At 40.7% G+C, this 12,153-nt stretch overlaps 1 protein-coding gene across 4 annotated transcripts in view; it reads left to right on the top strand.

Annotated features, from left to right (window-relative positions):
- TTC27 (tetratricopeptide repeat domain 27) overlaps positions 1–12,153 on the top strand; it is a 190,974-nt gene that overhangs the window by 105,555 nt on the left and 73,266 nt on the right. For 2 of the 4 annotated variants that reach the window (XM_037895448.2, XM_037895447.2), the window contains exon 10: positions 8,372–8,485. The exons of the other annotated variants lie outside the window; for them this stretch is intronic. In XM_037895448.2, coding sequence (XP_037751376.1) covers positions 8,372–8,485 — 114 coding nt within the window. The remainder of the gene's footprint in view (positions 1–8,371; positions 8,486–12,153) is intronic. 4 annotated transcript variants of the gene reach the window in all.

The raw sequence follows: 12,153 nt of genomic DNA on the forward strand, positions 1-12,153 counted from the left end.
AGATATGCTAAACATTTATATGCCCCTTCATGCTTTGATTTGTAGCCTGCCAAGTTTTACATTGTTTTGAGTGGTTATATAAAAAGAAATTCTATACTTGTAAATTATATATAAAAAGTACAGCATATCCTCCCCAGAGTCACAACGCTTACTCTTTAAGTGTCAAATTAATTAACTGAGAATTTACAAGTAAATCTCTTAATTAGTTTAGGAGTTAGTTATTTTAAAATGTATAACATCATGAGAGAATGGATAAAAAAAGTGTCAAGTATCTTTTAATTCAGTTTCATTTAGTCTGGGAGCACTACAAACATTAAAGTGACTTAGTCATAACCCTATAATTGTTGCAAAGTAATACAGGGCAGAGTTAAGGTTGTATAGGTGCTCAAATTGTGCATTTTCATACCTTAACATGCTTGGATTTGTTAAGTTTAAACTCTGACTTTCCTGGGAAAGAGTGAGAATTGAAGCTCTAAGACAAACAATTGGTTAATCCACATCCAAATTCCATGACACTAAATGCATACACTATTAAATCTTTCCAACAGCTAGAATAATTTAATAGTGAGCTGTAGCTCACAAAAGCTTATGCTCAAATAAATTTGTTAGTCTCTAAAGTGCCACAAGTACTCCTTTTCTTTTTAATAAAAATAAGATCACCCATGAGAATACTGAAGATACGTACTGGGATAATTATGTAAAATTAAGCTATTGATGTAAGTATAGCTAAAAATGAATAGATTTCTTGTGAACTGCCAGATGTGCTTGTAACTAATGTATTATTTTCCTCAAAAATTTTAGTCGCTAAGCAACAAAATATTTTGATTGTATTTAAATCTCTATTTAAACTATTTTCTGCACTTAAATAGAGCGGTGCTATAAACTGGAATGGCAAAAAAGATTCTTTATAAACCCAACAAAAATAGTAAATACAGTCAGTGTAACTTAAGGGTGTTCTATTTAAAAATATCTTTGGTAATAGTTATATACAATATAGTTGTATGGTTTATTTTAGACGTTCTTAGTACCTTCAGCCCAACGAAAGCTTGTTGAACGATAGTGATGTGATAGAAACTTGATAATAAGTAAAAGAGCACATCCTTCAAAACGCAAGTGGAATATGAGTGGTGTTAGTTTTTGAATTACAATGTTTATGTTGACTGGTGATTATCTGTGGAGAGATGTGCTGTTTTGATTTTCTTTTTCCTATATATTTTAATAGGAAGGACATCTACAGCCTAGATAGGCATTTATTTATGTTGTATTTTGAACCAAACTCAGTAAATAACCTCTGTTTGCCAAAAAGAGATTTACAAGTTCACATACAAAATAGCTGAACAAAAAATGTTAATATAAACTGTCTTGCTGTCTTATGGACCAGGATAAGACAGGAATCTGCTGTCAGAACCAAACTTGCGGTTACAATTAAACCTTTCTCTAAGACTCCCTGATGTATACCTTAAACCCTTCTCATTCCACCACCCAGATGGATTTTGCATTTGAAACTGTTTTTGTAGTAGTTTGGGTCTCTCACTGTTGTGGTTGTCACAATGACAAATGTTCTATATTTTGCATTTTAACACTTACTATTAGCCATGTTTAAACATAATGTGAAGTATGGTGTATTCACTGACGGAAAAACTTTGTTAATGGAGAGTTAAGGTTGTCTGGTAGTACCTCGTGCCCTTCCAGAATGTTGAATTCAGCAAAACTCTGAACCAGGAAATAGAGTTAAGGTTCAAACCTTAAATCTGCCTCCCCTCCCTACTGGCAGTCAATAACCACTGGGAATTCTCTGCATTCACTCCAGGTGCATTCACTGTTAGGTGTAGCTGTATTGAATGGCGGAGGGATTAGTTGGAACAGCTCAGCAGAGCTGCGATTGTGATATTAAGAGACTGGGGAGGGAGGCTGTGTCCCTTCCCCTACATCCATCTGTATGCATGATCAAAGGAAACAAGTGCATGTGTGCATTGAGAGATCCAGTATGCTTCACTTCAGCACTCAGTTCTATCGGCTGTGTCAGTAGCAGTGCACAGGGGTGGTCTTGCCATGTCAATTGTCAGCAGTGAGGTGGGATATGAGTGGTCTGTGGGTTTAATCATGAGTAAGTGAAAGTATAGTGTTAGTTGTCATGGTGGGCATAAGGGTGACGGGGTTGTAAAATTTAGCAGATGTGATCATGTTTCTGTGTGTGTTTCTAAGTATGTGTTTAAAGCAGGTGTAAATCTCTCCTGTTTTAACTTTTAAGTTTAAACTCTTAACTTCTCATGCAATGGATTTTTAGAGGCCTTTGGTGTCTTAGAGGGATGCTGTGTCAGTTTATGGAGCAAGGCCCAGATCTTGCAAAGATATGCTTGAGTGAAAATGCATGTGAGCTAGTTCCATTGAGCTCACTGGATCAACTTGTGCATAATTGATTGCAGGATTGGGCCCCCCTTTTTAACAAGATACATTGTTACTAATACTTTACATTAATCCTGAAAGGGTCTTTAAATGAACTTTTCACAATTAATGCTGGTTGTTTCCCTTTAGCCTTCATTCATTCCATTGTATGAAAAGAAATTAATCTTTCGTGTCTGTTTCTAGTTCATTTTGCTTTCAACATCAGTACGTCAGTTTTTGGGTTACAAATACTGCGTGGGAATATTTAAATGCGACCAAGCTTCTTCTAAAGGAAACACTTATGATCAAGTTTCATAAAAACTTTTAACAGATTTAAATTTGGGGTCTACACTTCTCTGGAAGTGTGCTTTTAAGACTAGATCAGATTTTCCCTAATTTCATTTTCTCCTTCTGGTTCTCAGGATCATATTCCAAGTTGTTTTTTCCTTGTTTCTAAAATGTAGAAAGACCCTTTCCCAGACACTTAAAAATAAATTAACTGTACAGTAGATGTAAAAAGTGAGACCAAAAGTGAAGTAACAGGTGTGTGTGCTACCCAGCCGAAAAAAAAACCAAAGAATTTTGTTCACTTGAGCCCAGCCATATACTCCCTCACAGGTCTTGTTAACCTGCAAGGGTTTTTTTTTTTGTTTTTTTGTTTTTTTTACACAATGCTTGCCTTGTAAAGAGAGGTCATGGTGTGACTTGATTTCTTTTTACAAGCATGAAAATACCTCTCTGCCACAAGTGAAATAATTTACAAAAGCTTTCACTTTTTGCTTTTGTTTGTATTGATATAGTGTTCCAGTATAAATTACCTGGATGAATTAGTGAAACAGTTTCATAATTACAGGTTTCAGAGTAACAGCCGTATTAGTCTGTATTCGCAAAAAGAAAAGGAGTACTTGTGGCACCTTAGAGACTAACCAATTTATTTGAGCATAAGCTTTCGTGAGTATGCATCCGATGAAGTGAGCTGTAGCTCACGAAAGCTTATGCTCAAATAAATTGGTTAGTCTCTAGGGTGCCACAAGTACTCCTTTTCTAGTTTCATAATTAGTCACTCGTGGGGCTAGTGTTCTAGTTCATTTGTGTGTGAGGCTTATTTTTTTTTAAAAGTGCTTGATGTCTGGTGATTTAACATGGCAGAGCTTTAGAAACCCTTTCAGAGTAAAAATTTTGCCTGGGCAAGTAGCCGAGTGGGAACAGGGAACAAGTGGCTCTTTCACTTGAGGTCACAAGAGAAAAAAGTAGCTTAACAGCCTCAAGCTCCCCAGTTACTTTAGAATCCAAATGTCCTGTTCTTGTAAAAGGGATGAGGAGGAAAGCACAAAATATCCTAGACACCACTATTCTTGGGGACGATTCTAGGGGCAGTGAGGAAGGCAGTTGCCTTGGGCACCAACTTCCAGATAACACTATACCTCCGTGACACTCAGGGTTTTTTGGCGAGTGGAGGTTAGGCATTGTTTTTTGTTTGTTTTGCCCGGATGCTGGAGCAGCAATTAATCTTTTTCCACCCTGAGTGGTAAAATTGCTTCAGGCCATTCCTGATTCTTCTGTAGGAGGAGAGGAGCAAGATAGTAGAATGGCACAGATGCTTCATCTCTGTAGAAAGGAGGAGAGGGAGGAGCAGGGTTGCTGGAACTGTTGCTGTTCATTTAGTGGAATGGTGTTAAGAAGCCAGAGCACTCCATGTAGAGAAGAGCTCCTGGGAGGCTGAGGGTCTCTTGCATGTCCAGGAGGGCTTGTTATTTATTTGGGGCAAGCTGGGAGTCCTAGAACTCTTTAATGGGGTTGATACAAAGTATGCTAGCCTTGTTGAAGATTATTTGCATTAGCATGCCCCCATTCCCCAAAGCTGCTGCTTCATTATTTGTCACAATGTCTCCCTACTCCCAAATAGTAATTGCTGTACTATTTCTGATTGGAAATCGTCTTCTCCATTATTTATACTGTGTCATCTAAACCAAAGTGCCACGTTGTCTGTTGCTGAAAATCTATTTATCTGCTGTATTAGTATTTCCATTTTTCATTTTATAAGTATGGAAGAAAAAAATTATCAAGATCCCTTGTTGGTTGGAGAAGAGTTCTCTTTGCTGCGGAGAACTGAAGCAGTGATTTTTCTCATTTTAAAATGTACAAAAAGTTACATAGCTTTGTTGGTCTTTCCATTTTTTCTCTCCTTCCAACCGCTGATCCCCTTATTTTTTTTCCTTTTCTCTGTTTAGAATCATAGAATATCAGGGTTGGAAGGGACCTCAGGAGGTCATCTAGTCCAACCCCCTGCTCAAAGCAGGACCAATCCCCAACTAAATCATCCCAGCCAGGGCTTTGTCAAGCCTGACTTTAAAAACTTCTAAGGAAGGAGATTCCACCATTTCCCTAGGTATCTCATTCCAGTGCTTCACCACCCTCCTAGTGAAAAAGTTTTTCTTATTATCCAACCTAAACCTCCCCCACTGCAACTTGAGACCATTACTCCTTGTTCTGTCATCTGCTGTCACTGAGAACAGTCTAGATCCATCCTCTTTGGAACCCCCTTTCAGGTAGTTGAAAGCAGCTATCAAATCCCCCCTCGTTCTTCTCTTCCGCAGACTAAACAATCCCAGTTCTCTCAGCCTCTCCTCATAAGTCATGTGTTCCAGTCTCCTAATCATTTTTGTTGCCCTCCGCTGTACTCTTTCCAATTTTTCCACATCCTTCTTGTAGTGTGGGGCCCAAAACTGGACACAGTACTCCAGATGAAGCCTCACCAATGTCGAATAGAGGGGAACGATCACGTCCCTCGATCTGCTGGCAGTGCTCCTACTTATACACCCCAAAATGCCATTGGCCTTCTTGGTAACAAGGGCACACTGTTGACTCATATCCAGCTTCTCGTCCACTGTAACCCCTTGGTCTTTTTCTGCAGAACTGCTGCCGAGCCATTTGGTCCCTAGTCTGTAGCGGTGCATGGGATTCTTCTGTCCTAAGTGCAGGACTCTGCACTTGCCCTTGTTGAACCTCATCAGATTTCTTTTGGTCCAATCCTCTAATTTGTCTAGGTCCCTCTGTATCCTATCCCTACCCTCCAGCGTATTTTAATTTCTAAAATGAACATAATGAAGACTTCTTGTGAAGATTCTTTTTCAATGAGCAGATTTTTTTCTGAAATTGTTTTATTAAGCAGTTTTCTTAATTTACAGTAAGTAGGACAGTACAGGAAAATATGTTATGTATGTTTTTTCCAAGTTTGATTTTTTTTAGTGTTTCAAGGTATATTATTTTAAAATATAGTGAAGTGTATTAATGTCTAGTTTTAGCCACAGGTGGAACTATAAAGCCTTAAGACTGCCCAGAATAATTAGAATAATTTATTTTATGGTATATTCGGAGTACATACTCAGTGGGAATGTGAGGACTGCCCAATACTTACGAATACACATTCCGAAGCTATTCTTTAAAACCCCAAGTGTAAACAGTAGTATCTTTAAATGATTTATTTTTTTCATTTCATTGTTCTTTTTTGAACATCGTGATTAGGCAGTGAAAATGAGAAACTGTGAGCATTTGTAGGTTTTGGCATGAGACTGAGCTGAGTGCTAACAGAGTTCAAATAAGCCAAAGTGAAAGTAACTAACACCTGTTTTCCAATTGTTCACTGTAGTTACAGTATATTACAAAAGGTTGCTTTGTGCACAATGTATTTTAATTAAGAAAATCACAGGAGAATTTACCATGTCTGTGTTGCAATAGTATTAAAGAGTGTACTGATGTTTTGTTTGTTTAACTTTGAAATAACCCAGGATTGTTATTAAGTCAAAAGTTCTCCCAAGCCAATGGCTTATTGGCCTGAGGAGGTTAAGGCATGTCAGTTTCATAGCTAACAGTACACAAGGGACTTGCTCCACATGCCAGTGCAGAGGGAGAAAAAAAGGGGCTGAGTACTCCCCACCCACTGCAAAATGGGATACCCAGATTGCTGGTTGGTGGAGAGAGAGGAGCAGGCTTCAAAGGGCTGCTACTCCCCACCACAATACAAGGGAGGACGGGGCAGCCTTGGTTCTGCCTCTCGTAAACCAACCAGCACAACTGAGCATGAGTGAAGTTAATCTGCTGCTGGACAAAGGCTGTCAGATTGTTGGGAGCTGTGGGAGAGCCAGGGAAGGAATTACGACTAACAACTACTTCCCTGTACTGTTTCTGGGACAGCATAGCTATTCATCTTTATCTTACTCAGGGTGACACACAGGCTTGTCTTCACTACCAGAGAGATCGACACTACCAGCGGGTGTTGATTTAGCAGGTCTAGTGAAGACCCGCTAAATTGATGGCAGAGTTCTCTCCGGTCGACTCGATACTCCAGATTCCCAAGAAGAGTAAGGTAAGTCAACCAGAGAGCATCTCCCGTCAACGTAGCGCAGTGAAGATGCTGGGGTAAGTCAACCTAAGCTACATTGACTCCAGCTACGTTATTCACGTATCAGGAGTAGTGTAACTTAAGTCGACTTACCCCGGTAGTGAAGACAAGCCCATAAAGTCTCAGTCTAGGCCTAGGTGAAGTCATAACTATTGCTGCTTCTAGAGTATTAATAGTTGACTGACAGGGAGAGATGTAGTTTTGTGCCTCTGAAGAAGATATATTGATGTCTGTTTATTGTTTTGTCTACAAATTACTGTTGCACACTGTGAAATGAAGAGTGTTGCCCTTGTCCAAATTCTAGTGCCTGAAAGTGTACTTAGGAATGTTCAGTTGCTTAATCATTTTGGGTTGTGGGGTTTGTGTTTATATTCCCACATTTGGGAACCTTGGATTTAGCTGAAATACCTTTCACTGAGAAATTTATATTGACATGTATCACCAACTAGTTAAAACTTTTTTTCATTAAGTAAAAATAAAATGCGCAAACAGATAATGGTAGCATACCACCATCTGACACCAGACTGGAAAAGACTAAAGCTGTCTATATGGAATCAAGTGTGTTGAGGCCACTCTGGCTACCACTTTCTTAATGACCTCCCCGAAAAATTGTAGGTTAGAGATTGGATGATAACTGGTGAAGTTGTTGGCATCAAGAGAGGGCTTTCTGAGTAGTGACCTCACACTGTTTCTTTAAGGGCAGCTGTCACTCAGCTTCATTATGGAGAGAAGTAGGATGGACTAAAAACTCCTCACTAGCCTACAGCCATGAGAGTCAAGTTTCTAGCTCAGTAATGACTGACCACAGTGTTCTCAGTACATGTAGCATAATCCTCAGTGAAAGAAAGTGGACAATACCTCACCATTGAAGGTGGCATATATAAAATCTCCTGCTTAGATTCATCTCCCATGTCGCTAAACAAAACAGCCCAGGGAAGAATGATATTTTCAGCTAACAGGTAGAAAACTCCACACAGCAAGAAACTGGATTCTCGCGTAGAACAAAACAAGTAAAATTCACTAGGTTACCAACAACTCTGATAAATTCTGCTGAGCACAACTTTGTTTATACTGTAACACCAAATAACTACTTTTTTTGCTTGTCAGAGCCACTATTTAGGGAAATAAATAAGAAGCCCTCCTTCTTGTAATCACTTTCCATGTGTTTTTCACCACTTGTTCCGTCTTGCTTCCTTGTTGATTCACTAGTCCCAAGTTTTATTCTTTGTGTGGGTGCGCTCATGCTCGCTCACACACACACACACACACACACACACACACACACACCCCCACCAGATGAACTTTATTCAGATGAAATGGCATAGCAATAAAATATTTGGTCCAGTCATTTTTGGTCCATTGTTATTTAATAGATCAGCAAATGTGCATACATATAATGTCTTGAATTTACCAATAAGATACTGTGACAGAAAATTTGAATTGCAGAATAGGTCACAGTTTGGGCAGACCTGCTTGAACAAGTGAGAGATGTTGAAAATTACCATCAAATCTCATTTTTTTAACCACTTTTAAAATAAATAATTTTAACCTTTTTTTTTTTCCCCCCCCCCATCCCTCCCTTAGTGTTTACTTTCACAACCTAAATTCTGGGCCATTCATACTTCAGCCTTACTTCTCCGGACAAAGCTTGAGAAAGGAAGCACTCGTCGAGTAGAACGAGCGATGAGGCAAACTCAGGTAGGTCGTCCATTGTTACTGCCTCCAATCCTCATACACATTCTCTTGCAAGCATTTAGACAGCCAACTTTGAAAGAGAGCTGGCATTTTTCAAACTTTTTTACATTAAGCCTTTGGAAGGTTGAAACCAGAGTCTGTTTCCTTAACTTATCTTCTTTCTGTGACATTGAAATGGTTATTTTGTAGTGGTTTGTGAATGCAAAACCTATTAGCCAACAAAATCCAGAAAACATTTCAATTGTGAGGTGTGTTTACCTATAATTCTATAGAACTTTTCTGTGGAGCATTTTTTAAAATAGTCTGCCGTCTTTACAAATTTAAACTTGGTTCATGTCCATGGTCAGCAGGTATTTCCCATGCATCTGTTTCAGGGGAGGGCAAACTTTTTGGCCTGAGGGCCACATCAGGTTTCTGAAATTGTATGAAGGGCCGGTTAGGGGAGGCCTATCTGATGCCCCCTGCTTCTTGCCCCTTGACTGCCCGCCTCCCCCCCCGGACTCCTGTCCTATCCAACCCCCACTGTTCCCTGTCCCCTGATGGTCCCCCTGGGGCTCCTGCTCCATCCATCCCTTCCTGTCCCCTGACTGCCCCCGGACCTTCCGCCCCGACTGCCCCCTGCTGCCCCATCCAACCCCTCCTCTCATTCCTGACTGCGCCCCCCACCCCCCGGGGACCCCTGCCCCATCCAACCACCCCTTCTCCCTGACCCCCATGGAACCCCTGCCCCTCAATGCCCCATCCACCCCCCCCTCCTTCCTGGCTCCCCCCCCCGGGACCCCTTTGTGTCTCCAGGCCAATGGGGGCTGCAGGAAGCGGCGCGGGCCAAGGGAAGTGCTGGCCACCCTTCCCGCAGCCCCCATTGCCCTAGGACGGCGAACCACAGACAGTGGGAGCTGCAATCGGCCGAACTTGTGGACGCTGCAGGTAAACAAACCGTCCCAACCTACCGGGGGCTTTCCCTGGCATGCCGCGTGCCAAAGGTTGCCAATCCCTGTCTTAGACCATTATATTAGATACATTTTTTTTTATTATGTAGGTCAGCACCACAGATAACTACATGGAAATCTTGAGCAGATTTATTTCTTAAATGTCAGTTAAGAATTTGATTTGATTAGGCCAGAGTTAGCAATAAAATTAGAAGAATAGTATGATATAAACCTCCCAGATTTTTATGCCTAGACCCAAAGGGTATTGGTTCAAAATTACTGGGGTGGAATGAAGTGGGGAATGTTGTAATAAAGGTATTAGAATCAGTGACAAACCTTGTTAATGGAGAAATAATGAAGAAAAATAAGGGTCATTTGTTTGTAGATAAAGGTCCAGAAAATAGAAAAGGAATGGAATGTACACTAATGTACATGTAATTACTGAGGGGAAAATGATTTTCCTTTTAATGGCTTGATCACAATACAAGTATAGAAACTGAATCTAAAAATGAAAATACTACTGCTGGAAATGTATCTGTAAATGAGATACTGGAGGAGTAAGTTGTAAATGCTCTTCCCAAAAGGCCCTCCAACAAAAACAAAATCTCCAACATTCCAAAAAACAAAATCTATATAATTTATAAATAACAGGGGAGGGGAGTGTGGGTGTGAAGCTAAAGGAGTGTGGGTGTGCTTGCTGCACCTCTAATGTCTGGAATGCGCATTTAACAGACTTGTCAGTTGGAAGCAGCTGCTCTGGAGTCCGAACCCAAGAGCAGAGGGGGCTGGATGTAACTTGTGAATAAGGACTCAAATGCCGGGCTAACTCAACTTATTTCATTGTTTTATTTTTTCCTTGTCTTTCCAATCCAATGACAGTTATGAAATCAAAATAGTTATTTACTTCAGAGGATCCCAAATTGGTCTGTTGAGCAGTTTGTATTGCTTCATGGAGAGCTGGATGATCACTGGCTCTCTTCATTGTTTTCACTTTCTTTTACAGTTATCTAGTGTAACAATGCTGCCTCTGGCGGGAGAAAACTGAGAGTATCAATTCAGGACAAACTGCTTAGAGCAGGGTAGTTACAGCCCAAGGCTGGGTTTCCTTTATTATTAAGCCGCTCCAAACCAGCCAAACAGAGAGGACTTCAGTTTCACCCCACTGGCTATCCATAAGTCATACAAGCAATTCCCTTAGACACTCCTGTTTCCCAGTGTCACCATCAGTGCCACTCGTTATCGGGACGAATGGTTATGAAAACTAATACCCTAGTAAAAGAAAAAAAGTTTCTCCCAATCCCAAAGGACCAAGCCCCAGACGCAGGTCAATATACAAGTCAGATATTACCTACAAATCACGCTGTTGCCAATCCGTTAGAATCTAAAATCTAAAGGTTTATTCATAAAAGAAAGAAATATAGATGGGAGCTAGAATTGGTAAAATAGAATCAATTAAATACAGTAATGGCAAAGTTCTTTGTTCAAGCTTGTAGCAGTGATGGAATAAACTGCAGGCTCAAATTAAGTCTCTGGAGTAAATCCACAGTTTGGATGGGTCATTCAGTCCTTTGTTCAGAGCTTCAGTGTAGCAAGGTTCCTCCAGAGGTAAGAAGCAGGATTGAAGACTAAATGGAGGGGTTTCCAGGGCCATTTATTTTCTTTCTCTTGGTGGTGAAAACCCCTTTGTTCTCCTGTGCAAAATCACATCAAGATGGAGTTTGTAGTCACCTGGGCAAGTCACATGTCCATGCGTGACTCAGTTTGCAGGCGGCAGCCTTTGCTCACATGCTAGTTTGAACTTTCTCAGAAAGACTTCTCATGTGGATTGGAGTCTCCCAAGGTCCATTGTCAGTTAAGTGTTTCCTGATTGGGCACTTAATCTGCAAATTCCTTTCTCAAGAAGCTGACCAAATGCTTCACTAATGTCACTTAGAATCAAACACATTGAGATACAAGTACATAGCCAATATTCATAACTTCAATTATAAAATTGATACATGCATATGGATAGCGAATTATAACCAGCAGATCATAACCTTTCCATAGACACCTTTCTGACCGCCATTGTACAAGATTTGGTGCAACTATATGACCTTGGTTGCAACAATGATCTATACGGTCCCAGTTCACGTCAGTAACGTCACATCTAGTCCAGAGGTTCTCAAAGTTCATTGCACCATGACCCCCTTCTAACAACAAAAATTACTACACGACCCTAGGAGGGGGAACCGAAGCCTGAGCTGTCCTGAGCTCCAGTGCCCCAGGCGGGGTGGGAAGGGGCAAAGCCAAAGCCCAGCCCCACCACCCCTGGTGGGAGCAAAGCCAAAGCCCAAGGGATTCAGCTTCAGGCAGGGGGCCTATAACCTGAGCCCTGCGACCCTGGGCTTTGGCTTTGGCCCTGGGCCTGGGTGGTGGGGCTCGGGCTTCAGCTTTGGCACCCAGGAAGTCTAACGCTAGCCCCAGTGACCCCATTAAAACAGAGTTGCGACCCACTTTGGGGTCCTGACCCACAGTTTGAGAACCACTGATCTAATCCCTTAATGCATAATATTATAACTACCTGAATACTGTAAATGTAAGTATTGTGTTATTTGTGATAAGGCTCAGGGATATGTCATATTTTCCTACAGAATCTGTGAGCAAGATGGCTTGCCATGCCTAAAATATTACTTAAAATTTTTAAATGTTACTGGAAAGCATAAAGAATGGAAATGTTTGTGGACATTATACACATTTTAATGT

This window comes from Chelonia mydas, chromosome 3, assembly GCF_015237465.2.
Source record: "Chelonia mydas isolate rCheMyd1 chromosome 3, rCheMyd1.pri.v2, whole genome shotgun sequence".
NCBI classification, from domain to species: Eukaryota; Metazoa; Chordata; order Testudines; family Cheloniidae; genus Chelonia; species Chelonia mydas.